Below are 20,333 nucleotides of genomic sequence, written 5' to 3'. Positions count from 1 at the left end.
AAAGTGAAGTGAGCAGAACCAGGAGAACACTGTACACAGTAAGAGCAATATTGTAATGATGATCAACTGTGAAAGACTTAGCCACTCTGATCAAGTCAATGATCCAAGACAATTCCAAAGGACTTATGATGAAACATGCCATACACCTCCAGAGAAAGAACTGATGAACTCTGAGTGCTGACTGAAGCATATTTTTTACTTTATTTTTCTTGCTTTTCTTCTGCAATATGGCTAATATAGAAATATGTTTTGCATGACTTCACATGTATAATGAGTTTCATATTTCTTGCCTTATCTATGGGTGCGAGCAGGGCTGGAGGAAGGAAGAGAATTGAGGACTCAAAATTTTAAAAAATGAGTATTTTAAAGAAAAAAATTCAGTTGCTCCTCAGGGCTGAGATGAGGGTCTGAGGGCTAGAATAGCTAGTGCTAGGGAAGGGGTTTGGAAGGTTTGAGGCATCTTAATTTGGAGGAAAGAAACTGGCCTGTGGTTGCAGGCACGGAGAAGACTAAGAGATTCAAGGTGGAGGAAACAGGAGAGGAGATTTTCTTGCTCCCTGAGTGAGAACAAGTACCACTAAGGTCCAATAGATTTCCTTTTTTTTTTTTTAAATTTTTAGGTAGTTGGGGGGTTAAGTGACTTGCCCAGGGTCACACAGCTAGTAAGTGTCAAGTGTTCGGTCTGAGGCCAGATTTGAACTCAGGTCCTCCTGACTTCAGGGCTGGTGCTCTATCCACTGCACCACCTAGTTGCCCCCCAACAGATTTCTTATTTTCAGTAACACTGTCTGGCTTCTTGAAAGTTCATATATACAACTCAGAAAATTTGTGGGGTGTGTGTATATATCTATATCTATACATATATATGTATAATTGTATATATATATACACATAATGTATGTATTCAGTGGTGCCTATGTGTGTATTTGCCAATGTACCTGAATGAACATGTATGCATATGTGTGTATCTATGAATGTCCCTGGGTGAACATGTATGAAGTGGGCCTGAGTGAATGCGTGCATGCATGCGTGTGTGTGTGTGTGTGTGTGTAAGCATGAGTGTGTCCAGGAATGTGTGTGCATTGGTGTGTACAGGTACATATGTATATGTATGTGCTTCCTTCAGTCCCCTGACCACAGGATTGGACTCCTACCCCTACTTGGTGTCCAGTGGGTTGTGCTGGAATCAAGCTATGTGTGGCAGCCATGTTATGGGCACAGTGTGTGTGGGAGCTGTGTTAGTCATCCAGAGCAGACCTGCCTAGCACGTGGCCTTCCTCTCCCATGGGGCAGGCAGGCATAGAGAACGATTACTCACGAGCTGTATTTTTACACCATCATTACATAATTGTCAGCTTCACTCCCCGTGGGGGCCGTCACACTCCAACCCACCCTCACCGCACATACCTCAGAGCCTCCTCCTGCTCCCAGGGAGACAAAGCTAAGGGTAGAGTGGCTACTTTCCTTGTCTTAGTCCCCTCCCCAGGACACACATACATACACATATATGTATACATACCCCTGTATATGCACAGACACAAACAGCTGTGTTTACACAGACTCATGTTTATATATCCATGTTTATGCTCATGTATGTCCATGTCCATGCATGTTTACATGTAAGTGGTAGAGCTGGGGTTAAAACGCAGGTGTACTGACTCCTACACCAGTGCCCTTTCTACTATGCTTTACCGCCCAAGTCAGTAAGAATCATCCAAATCAGGATGAGGGGAAAGCTTCAGGAGTTTTTAAAAACAAAGACAGACACAAATCTTGGCATCAGTGGTTCTGATTATCAGAGTAATCAGCAGCTCTGCAGATGAAAAAGGTGCCCTTTTGACCGGTCCGCTCCAGACTGAGTGCAAGGCATTTTATTTCTGAGCTGACATTCCACCCCAGTGGAAAACCTGGATATAGAATGGAGGAGGGGACTCACCAGAAAGCCACTCACTACAGCACATGTCCAGGGACCCCCCAGCGGAGTCATCAGAAGTATGATGCTCTTTATCCTGCAGCAGGAAGGAAAGCAGAGGTTGCTGCTGAAGAACCATGAAAGGAAAATGTGGGACAATGAATACCCGCCATAATTCTTTGACTCAATGCCCCTTCCTATACAATTCCTCAATGTAAAAGGGAAAGTGAGGGAAGAGGGAGGAATGGAAAAAGAGCAGCCAAGTTAGGAACCAATCTGCAATCTATCCCAAAGGCTTCTCCACGTTTGTCAGGGAAGAATTCCACAACAGTCAGAGCATGGGGGTGCCAGGCAGTCGTGGCCCCTTCTCAAGGGAGCTAAGTACTGTGGCTCAATTCCCAGGGAAGGCGCCTATCCCTTTGCTTAATAGTTAATAGAACACCACTGCATGGAAGTGAAGGTTGTATTCCAAATTATTCTTCAACAAGAGCTGGAGCAGTTGCTGCGTGCGTGCGTGCGTGTGTGTGTGTGTGTGTAATAGAAGTACAGTTTTCCAGCCCACGAAACCACCTTGTAAAATAGATTCGGCTGTAATTTTAGTCAGAATCACAGCATCTTCAGAGATGGAAGGGCTTTCAGAAAGTACCTATACAAACATGTGCTTCAATAGAAATCACCTCTACAATAAACTGGGCAAGACTTCTGCTGAGGCCTTCTGCTTCAAGACCTCCTCAGTGATGTAGTCCTGACTCTTGAGGCAGCCAGATCCACTTCTGAGTGGCTCTAAGACATTTTTCCTTACATTAAGCCCAAACCTGCCTCTCTGTAACCCGCCTCTGCTCCTCTGTTCTCTGTGGTCAAACAGAACCAGTGTGACGGATGACAACTCTGAAGATATCTGAAGACACCATAACACATTTAGAGCTGAAAGCGACTTGAGAGGGTATCTAATCCACCTCCCTCATTTTATAGTTGAAGAATCTGGGGGACAGAGAAATGAAGTTACTCCCCCAGAGTCACATGACACATAATAAGGAGCAGGATCCAGAACTCAGGTTCTATGGCTTCCACATACTCTCTCATTTCCTTCCCCCAAACTTTCTGCATTCCAGGTTAAGCAGCCCTAGTTATTCGAAATGATCTAGTACATGGTACTTTGGAGTCTGAGAAGTCAGACCTAAGGTAAATCATTTAATCTCTCTAGAACTCAGTTTCCTCATCTGTAAAATAAGGGGTTAGACTAGATGATCCCTAAGGTCCATTAGAAATCTATATCTCCAAGTCTATGATTCTATAAATGTCCTAGTCTATTCCCTTTCCCTTTCCTCCTGTCTTTACTAGTGTCATTAGTTTTCCCCTCTCCTCAGTGACAAGTTTAAAACAAAAAGAAACCATGGGAACAAAAGAGGAAACACAAGCCCATCTGCCATTTGGTTAGCCTTATTTTAACCTTTTGCCAAGCTAGGCCTGACTATGGACTAAATAAACATACCACTAGGATGAGAAAAGTCAGAAAACACAGAAGGGTTGATTTGATGGACAAGAACTATGACAGATAAACTGGCATAGATCCTCCCCAGGCTTGCAAAGTCTTTCCATCATCTGCTCAAAACCATCATGCCAGGGGTAGCTAGATGGTGCAGTGGATAGAGCTCTGGCCTTTGAGTCAGGAGGACCAGAGTTCAAATCTGACCTCGGACACTTGACACTTACTAGCTGTGTGACCCTGGGCAGGTCACTTAACTCCGACTGCCACACACACACACAAACCACCATGCCAGGAATCCAATGGTTCACCATACTTAGACCTAAGGGAGCCCGAGTGCCAGATCTCTGACGACAGCAAACAATGAACCATTACTTTGGAATAGCAGAAGTAGGACAAATCCAATGGAATGGCCCTTTGACACTGCAAATTCAGCCTATCCTAGTGAAACTGACTCTTTTTACATCTCCCCTCTCCCCTGGACTTGTGATTTCAATGAAGGAGTGAACGCCCAGTGACATAAGGAGCTGTCCTATTTCTGTTGAGGGTACTATCATTCTCCCAATCCCTCAAGTTTATAACCTCAGAATCACCCTTCTCTCTTTCTTCTCCCTTACCCCTCCTCCATCACCATCAGGCTGAAAAGTCTTGCCAGTTCTATGACCACAACATCTCTCATGTTTGTACCTTTCCGTGCACTCATTTGACTACTACTCTTATTCAGACTCTCATCCCCTCTTACCTGGACTATCGTAATAGTCTTCTATTTGGTCTGCCTGCTTCTAGTCTCTCCCTTCTCCAGTCCATGTTCCCAACATATGCAAAGATAATTTCCCTAAGATACAGGTCTGATCATGTCATTTCCCTGATCAAAAACTTTTAGTGGCCCCCTATGGCTTTTAGGATAAAAGACAAACCAAGCCTGCTGTCCAAGGGGCTACATAACTTGTCTTCGACCTATCTTCCAGCCTCATTTAACATTACTTCCTTTCATAAACTGAATATTCCAGCCAAACTGGGCTACAAACTCAACACTCCATCTCCTGCTCCTGTGTCTTTGCAAATAGGCTGTCTCTCTTTTCAGGAATACACTCCATCCTCATCTCCATATTTTGGAAACTGTATTTTTCTTTAAGGCTGAGCTCAGACATAGCTTCAGATGTGAAGGCTTCCTTGATCCCTTCTTCCTGCCCACTTGTTAATGTTTTCTCCTTTTATTACTTTCTTTTTATTCACCTGTGTACATGCTGTATCTGCCCGCTAGAATGTGAGCAACTTGAGGGCATGGACTGTATTGTTTTTGGCTTTGTCTCTCCTGGCATGGTACCTTGTACACAGGAGCTTAATAAATGTTTTTTGAATTGAATCGAGAGTATCCTGACAATGAAAAGTCTGAACTAATGACTTAAATTTCTACCAGCTTCTAATTGTTTACATTCCCCATGAACTTTACTGCCTCATTCATTCTGAACTCATTCTCCTCTGCTGAAATCAAGACTACTCAATGTGATCCTACTTAGCTCTCTTGTAAACCCTTGGTTCAGCTGAATTGTTCTGATCTTTGAGGTGAAGGGAACACTCAGTGTGCCATTTACATGTTTTGTTGAGTTTGAATGGCCATCAGGACATCCACATGGTCACTTCCTATAGGAAAATCTATCTCCTACACACCCTCTCACACTCAAAACTGGAAAAGACCTTAGATGTCTAACCTCTACCTCTACAATTTACAGATAAGGAAACAGAGGCCCCAAAATGTTAAGTGATTTGCCCTAGGTCACAAAGTTAGTAAGTAGCAGAGCCAGGCTTTGAACTCAGGTCCTCTGACTCCAGAACCAGTGAGCTCTCTCAATTATATCAAATTTTGATTTGGTTTTTAGAGCTTCCGAACAGACAGCATTGTAATGGATGACCGTAAATAGAAACAAATACCTTCATTAGATAACAAGAAATTATCAAAAGGTGAAAGACTGAAAAGATAGAAGGAAAATGTAAGGTATCACCTATCGGAAACAAATGATTTGGAAAAGAATTAAATAAGTGATACTCTAAGAATCACCAGTTAACTACTTGAAAACTATGACAAAAAAAATCTGTATGTCAATATTTTTTCCAATTACATGTGATATTTTAAAAATATTAAAAAATTTGAGTTCCAAATTCTTTCTCCTCTTCTCTCTCCTCCCCCCAATTCAATGAGAAGGCAAGCAATTCGATACAGGTTATACAAGTGCAGTCATGCAAAGCATATTTCCATGTTAGTCATGTCATGAAAGAAACACAGACCGAAAAAAAAACAACCCCAAGAAAAATAAAGTAAAAAAGCATGCTTCAATCTGCATTCAGACTCTATCAGTTCTTTCTCTGGAGGTAGATAGCATTTTTCATCATAAGTCCTTTGGAATTGTCTTAGATCATCGTATTGATCAGAATAACTAAGTCACTCACAGTTCATCATGCATTATCAATAACGCTATTACTGTGACAATGTTCTCCTGGTTCTGCTTACTTCACTTTGTATCAGTTCATGTAAGTCTTTCCAGATTACATGCCATATTTCAAGAAATCATAAATAAAAACTGATCAGATCTATTAGAACCAGAAGGCAAAGAGATAATAGAAAGAATATACTGGTCAATCCGAGAAAGAAACCCCAAAGGATGTCATAGCCAAATTCCAAATTTCAAATTTTCTAGGCCAGGTTTGTATCTTCATTGCTTTCTTTCTCCTGAGTTTCACACCTCTCTAACCTTAGCATCTCTGTCTCCTTTGCTGGCTCCTTAATCTCTTCTTCTACTTAATATAGGTGTTTGCCAAGGATCTGAGTTTGGCCCTTTATCTATAGCCTTCACCAGTCTTGTTAGCCCTGGAGCTACGTTTCCAGCTGAGTGATAGACCTCTCCATTTAGATATCTTGCTATCATCTCAAATTAAATATGTCTAAAATTGAACTCAAAGAATTATAGAACCAGTGTTAGAATTGAAAGGGACTTTAGAGATTATCTAGGTTGACTCCTCCATTTTACAAATGAGGAAACTCATCATGTCCCCTTCAAAAACTGCCTCACCACAGGATTTATTTATTTCTGATAATGGCACTAGCATTCTCATAGTCACCTAAAGTTGAGATCTCAGCATCTTCCTTTGCTCCTGCCTCTTCCTTGCCCTTTATCCAATTAGTCACAAAGTCTTAATGACCCAACGTCTCTCATGTCTCTTCATATCATTCTCATTGTCATTACCCAAACACTGATCCTCATAACCCATGCTCTAGACTATTTCAATAACCTTCTAATTAGCCATCCTTCAACAACTAGGCTCTCTGATCTAGCCTATGCATACTGCTAGAGTGATCCTGTTAATGTACTACTCTGATCATGTCACTCTCCTGCAATAGCTCCCCAGTGCCTACAGAATAAAATCCAAGCTCTAAAGCCTGGAATAATAGCTTTTCAAAAACCAGCCCTTTACAGTGACATGGAGGTTCCAAGAATATCTGACTGATCTCCGTTCCCTCAATCATCAAACATGCCCCCTTGCTTGACTGTTCTCTGCAACTCTGCTCACACTGCTTCCTGTTCTTGAAATGAGCTCCCTCAGCATTTACAAGTCCTTTTTATTCTTCAAGGCCCAGATCAAATCCTACCCCCTCCATGAAGCTGTCAATGACTCTTTAGGCAGAAGTGATCTGTCCATTCTCTGGATTTTCTCAGCACTTTGTATATCTTCCATACACTTATTATATCCTGCTTTGAACCATAGTTACTTATACTCCCTCCTCTATCTTATAGGAAGGAAGGAAGGAAAGAAGGAAACTAGCACTCATTAAGTACCTACTATGTGTAAGGAATTGTGCTGAATGCTTTACAAATATTATCTCCCTTGAGCCTCACAACAACGCTGGGAGGTTAAGTGCCACTATTATCCCCGTTTTACATTTGGGGAAACTGAGGCAAAAAGAGGTTAGGTGACTTGCAGTATCACATAGTAAGTGTCTGAGGCTGGATTTGAACTCAACTCTTCCTGACTGCAGGCTCAGCATTATTTACTGTACCACCTAGATGCCTTGTATTTAACTAACTTGTATTTATTTTGTATTCTGCATATATTTATCCTGTATATACACATATATATGTATACACACACACACACACATATACATGTATATACACACGTTATATCCCCCTACCCTCCACAGAATGTAAACTCTTTGAGAGTAAGGATGATTTTATTCTTTGTATTTGCATTCCTAGCTAACAGCACAGTGCCTGGCACACAGGAGGCACTTAATAGATTCTTGTTGGTTGACTGTTGCTGGTATTTTATTCTTCCTGACTATATTGCAGATTGTTTTTGTTCTGAACTTAGCACCAAATAAAAGGGGCTTTTTCATATGAAAAGTAGAACAGTATGTTTTACATGACACAGTAATTCTCTATTACATATACTTAGCTTTTCTTTTAAAAGCACATAATAAATTCAACATATTAGTTTCAAAAATGTCCTTTTTGTCTGTGTTTCCTACTGACTTTCCTTCTTTTCTCTTCTGAGCATTTAAAAAATTAAATTTCAAATGTCTTGAGGACTGTGGGTCATGTTTCTCTCTCTCTCTCTCTCTCCCTCTCTCTCTCTCTCTCTTCAAGTCTACAGTCCCAGATGAACTACCTCCCAGAACACCAAAAGACCTGGGCTATACAACTGCTAAGCCACTGTCAGAAGATCTTTGAGAGATTATAGAGAATAGGGGAGAGGTTCTACAGACCCAGGGAAGGGCAACTGCACAGCTTGCTCTACCTACTGCTAACTGTGGGGAGGGTTAAGGTGGAGAAGGCTTGGTGAGCCTGCTTCTGGAAGTGAGTGATGTCATGTAATGGAAAGATCCTGCTCCCTGACTCCGACCACATGCAGGTATTCTAAGAGTGTTTCTTATCTGATTACTGAATGAAGACAGGTCTTTTGATTGATTGCTGAGCCAGAACTGAGTGTACTGAGACTACAGTCTCTGGTACAGCAGAGGCTTCAGGCCCTTCCTATAAGGGTCAGCATGTGGTCCAAGACGCAGAGGCCAACTATTTGGAGTTTTTTTTGTCTCTTTTTCATTTATTTTTTTTTCCTGCTTTTAAGTGAAAGAGTATTAGGGACAGCTATAACCTGGTGGGCTTTGAAAGGTCAGAAAAGTAAGCCACTGGAGGTCCATGAACTGGTGTCCATACTCGATTTTTCAAAAAGTTGGGCCCAGTGAAGTGCAAGTAAAGTCCTGAAAAACAACTTTGTTTTACTTAGGGTAGCAGTAAAGTCACCTGGTAGATGAAACACTGAGTCCCAGGCAAGGAATTAACCCTCTCTATTGGCTATGCTGCATTTGGACATCAACTTGCAGGGGCAAATGCTGAGTCCACTCTTCCTAGGGCCTGAGACGGTAGAGGGAGGAGTATGCCCTTGGTATTGGAGGAAATGCTTTGTAACTTCTGTACGTGCTATGTCTTCTCAGTAAATATTCTTTTGTAAAACCCTAATTGGCATTAATTGGTCACATTAATATCAGGCTGCTAATCACTGTGTCAATCAGTACAGGGGATATACTAAATGTACGTAGCATGTAAATGCACACAAGCAGATGATGTTGGACAAACACACCACACTGGAAACTCAAGTCAACAGTATTAGCAGAACTCCCTTGCCCTTGGGGTATCCCTAGAACGTAGAGGGGCTGTAGCCAGCCTTGCTCTGATGACATGATCTGCAATTGTGTATGTGGGTTGCAAGAGTAAGCCCAGAACTTTATTATGTTACGATTTTCAAAAATGGGAAGAGAAAAGTCTGCAAGCTGTAGGCTAGTGAGTTGATCTTAAATTCCTGGAAAAACTCTAGGAGGTATTATTAAAGGGATGGTTTATGAACAGCTCATAATAATAGTAGCTGACATTTCTATGGTACTCAGAAAATGTTTTTCAGAAGGCTTTACATGCATTCACTCTCATTTTATTTTTATAAAAAGCTTTTTGAGGTTAAGTACTGAAGGTTAGAGGATCATAAATCTGGACCTGGAAGGGACCTTGGAGGCCATTAAATCTAAGCTCTATATTTCACAGATAAGGAAGCTGAGATATAGAGAGTTTAAGTGACTTACCCTTGGCCACAAACCTATAAAATGTCAGAGGAGGGTACAAACCTTGGTCTGTCTTAAAGTCCAAAGCAATTCCAGAATCAAGAAGAGGTCATGCCTGACTAATCTCATTTCCTTGCTGATAGGGTCTAGACTGGTAGATCAGGGGCATGCCACTTGATATTATCCATCATGTTATCCTTGTGGACAAGATAGAGAAATGAGTTAGACCAGGGGTTCTTAACCTTTTATGTCATGGACCCTGGTGGCAGAAACTTACAGTCTCCTTCTCAGAATGTTTTTAAATACTGAAGGAAATGTTCACTTTCAGTTACGGACAGTGAGAATAACAGATAACTCATTTTTTTCCATCCAAATTCATAGACCTTCTGAAATCTATCCATGGATCCCTCAGTTTCCTCATCTGTAAAATGGAATTAACAATGGCATTTACCCCCCAGGGTTGTTGTGAGGATAAAATGAGACCATGTATGAAAAATGCTTTGCAAACCCTAAAGTGCTATAGAAATGTTAGCTATTATTATTATTTTACGATTAAGTCATTTGTCTAACAGTTTCCAATGTAGAAATTCTCTCAACTGCTACAAACTGGCTAATCTTCTGTATCTTATAGTCTTTTAAAATTTTTTTTTTAAAATTTAATTTTTAAAATATTAAAAAAAAATTTGAGTTCCAAATTTTCTTGCTCCTTTCCCACCCATTGAGAAGGCAAGGAATATATTGATTATAGTATATCTATCCATAATATCTATATGTACAGATATATATCTATAATATTGATTATAGATGTGAAGTCATGTAGAACATATTTCCATATTAGCCATATCACAAAAATAAATAAATAAAAATATTTATTTATTTTTTTTAAAGGCAGTTGGAGTTAAGTGACTTGCCCAGGGTCACTCAGCTAGTAAGAGTCAAGTGTTTGGTCTGAGGCCCAATTTGGTCAGGTCCTCCTGACTCCAGGGCAGGTGCTCTATACACTGCGCCACCTAGCTGCCCCTAAATTATTTTTTATTTTTTTTGTTTGTTTTTTGTTTTTTGGGCAATTGAGGTTAAGTGACTTGCCCAGGATCACACAGCTAGTAAGTGTCAAGTGTTTGGTCTGAGGCTGTATTTGAACTTAGGTCCTCCTGACTTCAGGGCCGGTGCTCTATCCACTGTGCCATCTAGCTGCCCCCCGCCAAAAACTAAATAAATGAAAAGCAACGAAAGACAGTGAAAAGAGTTCATTGGTTCTCTCTCTGGAGGTGGGGAGCATTTTTCATCATGAGTCCTTTGGTATTGTTTTGGACCGTTGCATTGATCAGATGAGCTAAGTCTTTCAAAATGATCATCATGATCATCATGTAACTTACAATCCAGAAGCTGACTTCTGTATTGAGAAGTTAAGTTACTTGTTCTACATTCTCCAATTTATAAGTGGTTAATGGATATGAACAGGCGGTTTTCAGAAGAAATTAAAGCTATCAATAGTTATAGAAAAATTGCTTGAAATCACTAACAATTAGAGAAATGCAAACGAAAACAACTCTGAAGTACCACCTCACATACATCAGATTGAATAACATGACAGAAAAGAAAAATTACAAATGGTGAAGGGGATGTGGAAAAATAGATGCACTAATGCACTTTTGGTGGAGTTGTGAACTGATTCAATCATTCTGGAGAACACTTTGGAAGTATGCCCAAAAGGCTATAAAACTGTGTATATTCTTTGACCCAAGCAATACCCCAAAGAGATCAAAGAAAAAAGAAAAGGACCTATACATACAAAAATATAGCAGCTCTTTTTATGGTGGCAAAGAATTGAAAAGTGAGGGAATGGCCATCAGTTGGGGAATGGTTGATCAAGTTGTGGTATATGATTGTGATCGAATATTATTGTGCTATAAGAAACGGTGAGGAGGATGGTTTTAGAAAAATCTAGTAAGACTTACATAAACTGATGTAAAGTGAAGGGAGAAGAACTAGGAGAACATTGTACACAGTAACAACAATATTGTGATGATTATCAACTGTGAACAGCTTAGTTACTCTGATCAAGACAATTCATGACGATTTCAAAGGATTCATGATGAGACATGCTATATATCTCCAGAAAAAAAAAAAAAACCTGAGGAACTCTGGGTGCAGATTGAAGGATATTTTTTCACTTTCTTTATTTTTCTTGCTTCCTCCACCCCCCGCCCCATCCCATAACATGGCTAATGTGAAAATGGTTTGCCTGACTTCATATGTATAATGGATATCACATTTCTTGCTTTCTCAATAGGTAGGGGAAAGGATAAAGGGAGGGAGAGAATTTGGAACTGAAAATAAAAATAAAAAAAAAATAGAAAAACAAAATGGGAGAAAAAAGTGACTTACTCTATGTCACACAGCTAGTATGTACCACAAGTAGAATTTAAATCTGTCTTTCTGACTCCAAAGCTAGCTCTCTCTCTCTCTGCTGCCTACTAAGCAATAAAATAGGTCACAAAAAAACCCAAACCATTGTGACTAGCAATTGGACCATGGATCATTATAATGTATCATCAACTTAAAAGTAACTTTTAAGGTCCCTTCTACCTCTAAAATTCTACCCTGTTATGATTCAAACTCCTTTAACACAACAACTTAATTGATCAGTTGAGGTCATGAAAGTTCATTGAAGGAATATTTCTCATGACCATGCTTTGAAAAAGCTGCTAATTTCAGACTGGTTTCCCATCACTCACCCTGGACGCTCACAAAGGAAGAGTACCCTCCACCTTTCCTCATGTCCAGATTTTATTTATTCTTCAAGGTCCAGTCCAGATCCCACATTTTCAGTGAGGGCTCTGCAAACGGAGCTCAAGTGTTCCAGGGCGGCAGCAGCAGTAGCACTACAGGGTTACTGATTTGAAAAATGACCAGCAGTCTCACGCCTTGGTCTTGGACATCCTGGAGGGTGTGAGTGGCCAAAGGGATAGAGGGTTCACCTGCCCAGGTTTTCAGCAACCACTATTGATTGCAACAGAGACTCCAAGATGACCTTCTGACTTTAATGATAATGGTAGCTCACAAAAAAAAAACCAAAACTATTTGAGTTATAGCTGTGAACTGAGGTAGAGATGGATCTTTTACTTAGAACATTTTTTAAGGCATAGTCCGGAACCTGTTATAACACCTGTGTAAGAAATTCCCTGTATGGAAATTTCCTCTAATGATACTCATCTGTAACCTATTATCTTAGACAGTTGGGTGGGGAACTGAGATGTTACGAGAATTGCCCATTGTTATACAATTTCTCTGAGTCCATGGTAGGACTTGAACCCAGGACTTTCTGATTCCAGGGCTCACCCTTTATCCACTATAGAAAGCTTCCCCCTTACAGCATGGAGTTAGCCTCCCAAAAGGTACCCTGTAGTCCTATTTTGGCCTACATATTCCTGCTACACTCAGCTCCTGGGCCCAGGAGAACTGAGTTATTGCCTTGTTTTCTGCTCATCTTTGTCTCTAAGCAATGGTTAGAAATTTGCCTATCCTTACTTTAACCTTTAGCATATTGTAACGGAAAGAACACTGGAATTGGAATCTGTAGAGACCGAGGTTTGAATCCTTTCTTTAAAATTTACCAGCTATTTGAATATGGGCAAGTTACTTAATCTCTTCACAACTGAGTCTCTTCCTCTATAAACTGCAGATATTAATATTTGTAGTACCTACCCCACAGGACTGATGTAAAACTCAAATGAGATAATACATGTACAGTGCTTCATAAACCTGGAAGCTGTTGAATCACATATCCAGTTCACCCTACCCCATCCTCCTGTCTGATGGGAAGACCAGGACTACTCAGTTCTCTAAACAGTACAAAGGCCTGCCTTCTCCACAAGTAGGCTTCCTCTAATTTCTTTCCAAGCTTCAGCTTCACGGAATTAGGTAGGGACAGACAAAGGAAGTTTCTAGGATATTATCTGCTCAAATATCCCTCCAGGCCTGGTCCTTTTGCTGTCTTAGTCTGCAAGAATGTTTTAAAGGAAAGTTTTAATGTTCTGACCTTGATGAGAAATGGGAAGAAATGACCTTTTTCATTAGTTCTGAAATCTCCAAAGTGACCATTGATATCTTACTCACCAAAGCAAATGACCTTTTCTTAATTTTTCAGCTCCTCTGCTTTGCATCTGCTGCTCTGCCTGGTTTTATACCCCTCCTAGGGTAGCTAGGTGGCACAGTGGACAGAGTACTGGGCCTGGAGTCAGGAAGATTCACCTTCCTAAGTTCAAATCTGGCCTCAGAAACTTATTAGTTTTGTGGCCCTAAGCAAGTCACTTAACTTTGGTTGCCTCAGTTTCTTCATCTGTAAAATGAGGGAGAGTATTTTTGCCAAGAAAACACCAAATGGGGTAACAAAAAGTCAGACATGACTGAAACAACTGAACAACAATAACCCAAAATAAGCTCATCACTTCTAAACTCACCATCATGCTGCTAACTCAAGCCTTACTGAGATGACCTCCCTCAGCCTCCTCTCCCTTCTGACTGGAGGGCTGGAGGGCAGTGTACTAAAATCCTCCTAACACCTTCTTTTATAGAGGATTGAAACTGGACATTTGGCCTTGCTCCACTCTGCATGTGCTGCCTTGCATGATTTCAACTCCATAAAACATGATGCCTTCTTACTGGGCAGCCCTTTTTGTCCCGCCCCATGCCTCTCCTGCCTCCTTTTTGTGTGTTGTGTCCCCCTTCACATTGTAAGTTCTTTGAGGGCAGGGAACGTCTTTCTTTTTATTAATTGTATCCCCAGTGCTTAGCACAATGCCTGGCACATAGGCACTTGATAAACATTTATTGGATTGGATTGAATTCTCATCCTTCTTAACCTCTCCATCATTTAACCCTGTTGACTAACCTCTCCTGCAGGCAGGTGAAGCAGTAGATAGAGCCCTGGACCTGGAGTCAGGAAAACCAAAGTTCAATTCTGACTTCTGACATTTGTTAGCTGTGTGATTGGGCAAATCCCTCTGTTTGCCTCAGTTTCTTTATCTATAAAATGTGGGTAAAAATAGCATCTACCTCTCAGGGTTGTCATGAGGATCAAATGAGATATTTCTAAAGCACTTTGCAAACCTTAAACATTATCTAATGCTAGTTATTGTTATTATTATATTATTAATTATATTCTGAGTTTTCAAGACTACTTTTCTCTTGGTTCTCATTCCTACCTGTCTGACTACTTCTCAATTTCTTTTGCTGGATTATTTTCATGTCACACCCATTAACCATGGATATCCCCTAAGTTTCAGTCTTGGGAGCTCTCTGTTTTCCCTCTAAGCTATCTTCCCTGGTAATCTCATCAGCTTCCATGAGTTCAATTACCGTCTCTATGTGGATGATTCTTAGATCTCTATTACATATTCAACACTGGTCTTCCTTCTGAGCTACAGTCATGAATTACCATCTAATGTCTGATAGGCATCTCAAACTCACTGTGTCCAACTAAAATGGAATTCACTATGTTTCTGCCCTAACCCTTCCCTTTTCTGAAGTTCCCATTACTGTCAAAGGCACCACTACCCTCTCAGTCACCTGGAGCCACTCAGTGTCACCCTTGAAGCCTTACTCACCCCTCATATCTAATTGGTTGCCAAATCTTGTTTCTACTTTCATAACTTTTCTCATATAAATCTTTTCTTCACCCACACAGGCACAATTGTAGTTCAGACCCTCATCACCTCTCACCTAGGCTATTGTAACAGTCTTTTTTTTTTTTTTCGTGAGGCAATTGGGGTTAAGTGACTTGCCCAAGGTTATACAGCTAGTACGTGTCAAGTGTTTGGTTTGAGGCCGGATTTGAACTCAGGTCCTTCTGACTTCAGGGCCGGTGATCTATCCACTGTGCCACCTAGCTGCCCCTATAGTCTTTTTTTAAAAAAATATTTATTTTTAGCACTCTTTCCTTTTTAAATTTTGAGTTCCAAATTCTCTCCCTCCCTCCTACCTTTTGCCCACCCACTGAAAAGACAAGCAGAATGATAAATTACACACATGAAATCATGCAAAAACACTTCCATATTAATTATATCACAAAAAAAGAAAGCAAGAAAAGCATACTTCAATTTGCACTCAGAATTCATCAGTTTTCTCTCTGAAGGTGGATAGCATTTTTTCATCATGAGTCATTTGGAATTATCTCAGATCACTGTATTGATTAGAGTAGCCAAGTCTTTCACAGTTGATCATCATCACAATATTGCTGTTACTATGCACAATGATCTCTCAGTTTTTCTCATTTCACTTTGCATCATATGAGTCTTGCCATGATTATTTCGGAAACTACTTCCCCCGCATCATTTCTTACAGCACAATAGTACTCTATCACAATCATATCCTACAACTTGTTCAGCCATTCCCCAATTGGTGACTATCCCCTCAATTTCCGATTCTTTGCCACCAACCAATTTATAACTCCACCAACATTATGTTAGTGTATTTGTTTTTTCCTCACCCCCTCCAGAAGAAATTTGTCATTCTGATGGGTATGAGGTGGTACCTCAGAGTTGTTTTAATGTGCATTTCTCTAATTAATAGTGATTTAGAGCATTTTTTTCATATGCCTATAGACAGGTTGAATTTCTTCTGCTAAAAACTACCTGTTCATATCCCTTGACCACTTATCAACTGGAGGATGGCTCTTATTTTTAAAAAATTCGACTCAGTACTCTCTATACTTGAGAAATGAGGCCTTTATCAGAGAAACTCACTGTAAAATTTTTTTATATTACTTCATTACCTTTTAACACAATGTAGTTCCCCTGATTAGCTCTTTTAATTAGGTCTATTTTTAATAATAACAAAATTCATCTCAAAGAACAAAAGGTCAAGAATATCAAGGGAATCAACAAAAAAATGTGAAGGAAATTGGTCTAGGTGTATCAGATCTCAAGCTGTACTATAAAGGAATAATTATCAAAACAAGCTGGTACTGGCTAAGAAATAGAGTAGGGGATGAGTGGAAGAGATTAGGTATGCAATACACAGTACTAAATGACCATAGTTATCAATTATATAATAAACCCAAAGATCCACATTTTTGGGAGAAAAACTCATTATTTGACAAAAACTACTGGGAAAATTGGAAAACAGTATGGCAGAAACTAGGTATAGACCAACATCTCACACCATATACCAATATAAGGTCAAAACAGGCACATGATTTAGATATAAAGGGTGAAACCACCAGCAAATTAGAAGAGCATGGAATAGTTTACCTATCAGATTTATGGATAAGGGAAGATTTTAAGATGAAGCAAGATACAGACAGCATTACAAAATGTAAAATTGCTAATTTTAATTATATGAAATTTATATTGCACAAACAAAACCAATGGCACAAAAATTAGAAGGAAAGCAGTAAACTGGGAAAAATTTTTTTGCAGCAAGTATCTCCAATAAAGGCCTCATTTCTTAAATATATAGGTCTCTATATATAATAGAGAACTTAGTCAAATTTATGAGAATACAAGTCATTCCCCAATTGATAAATGGTCAAAGGATATGAACAGGTAGTTTTCAGACAAAGAAATCAAAGTTATCTATAGCCATATGAAAAACATGCTCTAAATAACTGTTGATTAGAGAAATGCAAATTAAAAGAACTCTGAGGTATCACTTCACACCAATCATATTGGCCAATATGACCAAAAAGAAAAATGACAAATGTTGGAGGGGATGTGGGGGAAGTGGGACTAATGTACTGTTGGTGGAGTTGTGAACTGATCCAAACATTCTGGAGAGCAATTTGGAACTATACCCAAAAGGCTATAAAACTGTGCCTACCCTTTGACCCAGCAATACTACTACTAGGTCTATATTCCAAAGAGATTTTTAAAAAAGGGAAATAGACTTACTTGTACAAAAATATTTATGGCAGCTCTTTTTGTAGTGGCTAAGAATTGGAAATCAAGAGGATGCTCATCAATTGGGGAATGGCTAAACAAGTTGTGGCATATGATCGTGATGGAATACTATTGGGCTATAAGAAATGATGAGCAGGATGATTTCAGAAAAACCTGGAAAGACTTAAATGAACTGCTACAAAGTGAAGTGAGCAGAACCAGGAGAACATTGTACATGATAACAATTGTATGATGAAGAACTGTGAATGACTTAGCTATTCTCAGCAACACAATGATCCAAGACAATCCCAAAGGATTTATGATGAAAAATGCTATCGATCTCCAGAAAAAGAACAGATATTGTTTGAATACAGACTGAAACATACTATTTTTCACTTTCTTTTTTTTGTTCCACTCTTCTTGCATAAAATGACTAATATGGAAATGTTTTACATGATTGCCTATGTATAACCTATATCAGATTGCTTACCATCTCAGTCAGGGGACGGAAAGAGGGAGGGATAGAATTTAGAACTCAAAACTTTATTATTTAAAAAAATTAGATTTATTTTTGCATTTGCTCTGTCTGAGATCATGATTGCTATCCCTGATTTTTTTTTTAACTTCAGCTGAAGCATAATAGATTCTGCTTCAGCCCTTTATTTTAACTCTGTTTGTCTTTCTATTTTGAGTATGTCCCTTATAAACAACATATTGTTGGATTCTGGTTTCTAATCCATTCTTCTTTCCACTTTAGTTTTATAGGTGGGCTCATCCCATTCACATTCAGTTATGATTACTGTCTATTTCCTTCCATTCTATTTTCTCCTGTTTACCCTTTTCTCTCTGTTTTTATCCTGTTCTTCCTCAATAATCTGTTTTGCCTCCACTGCCTTCATGGAATTTGATTATAACATTCCTGGGAGTTTTCATTTTGGGATTTCTGTTGGGAGTTGATCAGTGAATTCTTTCAATTTCTATTTTACCCTCTGGATCTGAGGTATCAGGACAGTTTTCCTTTATAATTTCTTGAAATATAATGTTGAGGCTCTTTATTTGATCATGGCTTTCAAGTAGTCCAGTAGTTCTTAAATTATTTCTCCTCAGTTTATTTCCCAGGTCAGTTGTTTTTCCGATGAGATATTTCACATTTTCTTCTACTTCTTCATTCTTCTGATTTTGTTTTATTGTTTCTTGATATCTCATGAAATCATTAGCTTCCACTTACATAATACTAATTTTGAAGGAATTATTTTCTTCAGTGAGCTTTTGTACATCTTTTTCCATTTGTCCCATTCTGCTTTTTAAGGAATTACTTTCTTCAGTGAGCTTCTGGAATTCTTTTCTTGTGTGTGTGTGTGTGTGTGTGTGTGTGTGTGTGTGTGTGTGTGTGTGTTTAGACAATTGGAGTTAAGTGACTTGCCCAGGGTCACACAGCTAGTAAGTGTCAAGTGTTTGGTCTGAGGCCACATTTGAACTCAGGTCATCCTGACTTCAGGGTCAGTGCTCTATCCATTGCGCCACCTAGCTGCCCCTGGAATTATTTTCTGCAGTGAGCTTTTGGACTTCCTTTCCCATTTGGTCAATTCTGCTTTTTAATGCATTCTTTTCCTCATTGCTTTTTGGACCTCTTTTTACCATTGGCCCAGTCTGTTTTTTAAGGTGTGTTATTTTCTTCAGTTTTTTTTTTTTGTGTGTTTCCTTTACCAAGATATTGACTTGTTTTTCATGAGTTTATTGTAACACTCTCATTTCTCTTCCCAATTTTTCCTCTGCCTCTCTTATCTGATGTTCAAAAATCCTTTTTGAGCTCTTCCATGGCCTGAGACCAATTCATATTTTTCTTGGAGGCTTTGGATGTAGGAGCTTTGCCTTTTTTGTCTTCTTCTGAGTGTGTGTTTTGATCTTCCTCATCACCATAATAACTTTCTATGGTCAGAGTTTTTTCTGTTGTTTACTCATTTTTCCAGCCTATTGCTTGACTTTTAACTTTTTGTCAAAATAGGGCTCTGCTTCCAGGGTAGACGGCAAACTGTCTCAAGCTTCAGGGGTTTTGTGAAGCTGTTTTCAGAGATCCTTCTAAGCGCCTGTAAGTCTTCAGTCCTTCCAAGGTGGTATGATCTAAGGACAGGTGTTTACTACTCTCCTGGCCTGTGCTCTGGTCTGTGAGTGACCACAAACACTCTTTTGTGCCCTGGAACTGTGAGAAGAGTTCCCCTTTCACTGCTGCTGCAAGCTCTGCTACGGTAGTGCTCCTCCTCATCTCGGGACTGCCACCCAGGACTGTGACCTGGATATGAGTATGGGCAAAGAAGCAGAGTCCTGCCTCAGTGCTAGCAAAGAGATTCCTGTAATCCCCTTCTAACCAGTTGTTTTGCCCCCTTACCGTCCGTGGGCTCAGAGCTCTGGTAGCAGCCGTTGCTGCTGCTGCTGCTGCTGCTGATTCAGTCACTACCAAAGCCTGCTCCTGGTTTGCTATGATTACGGCTGTGCTGGCACGACCTGCACTGGACTGTGTTCCACTCTCATCCAAGTGTGGTAGATCTTTCCTGTTGACCTTCCAAGTTGTGTTTGGTGTCTGTGGGCTGAGAGGTCTGGAAACCACCACTGATGCCAGTAATTCAATTGCTCCAAGGCCTGCTCCAGGTTTTCTGGGGCCAGGTGCTCCTCTCTCACCCTGGTACAAAAGCCCTTTCCTGATGACCTTCCAAGTCGTCTTGAGCTGGAAATTTGTTTCATCCTGTCTTTTTGTGGGTTCTGCTATTCTAGAATTTGTTTAGAGCCATTTTTAAAGATAGTTGGAGGGGTTTAAGGGAGAGCTCAGATGAGTTCCTATCTTTATTCTGCCATCTTGGCTCTGCCCATCCTCTGCTTTTTAAAGAGTTCTTTTCTTCAGTGAATTTTTGTATCTCCTTTTCCATTTAGCCTATTCTGCTTTTTAAGGAT

General features: G+C 39.9%; 1 protein-coding gene across 3 annotated transcripts in view; it reads right to left on the bottom strand.

The window, feature by feature from the left end:
* The window catches only part of LOC114031650 (tyrosine-protein phosphatase non-receptor type 5), a 105,276-nt gene that overhangs the window by 58,982 nt on the left and 25,961 nt on the right, over positions 1–20,333 (bottom strand). For 2 of the 3 annotated variants that reach the window (XM_027846786.1, XM_027846787.1), the window contains one exon: positions 1,937–2,009. The exons of the other annotated variant lie outside the window; for it this stretch is intronic. In XM_027846786.1, coding sequence (XP_027702587.1) covers positions 1,937–2,009 — 73 coding nt within the window. The remainder of the gene's footprint in view (positions 1–1,936; positions 2,010–20,333) is intronic. 3 annotated transcript variants of the gene reach the window in all.

Source organism: Vombatus ursinus, unplaced genomic scaffold (assembly GCF_900497805.2).
Source record: "Vombatus ursinus unplaced genomic scaffold, bare-nosed wombat genome assembly UNPS02015202.1, whole genome shotgun sequence".
In the NCBI taxonomy this organism is placed as follows: domain Eukaryota; kingdom Metazoa; phylum Chordata; class Mammalia; order Diprotodontia; family Vombatidae; genus Vombatus; species Vombatus ursinus.
The sequence above is the reverse complement of the archived record's forward strand: the minus strand, read 5'-3'. Positions and strand labels throughout refer to the sequence as shown.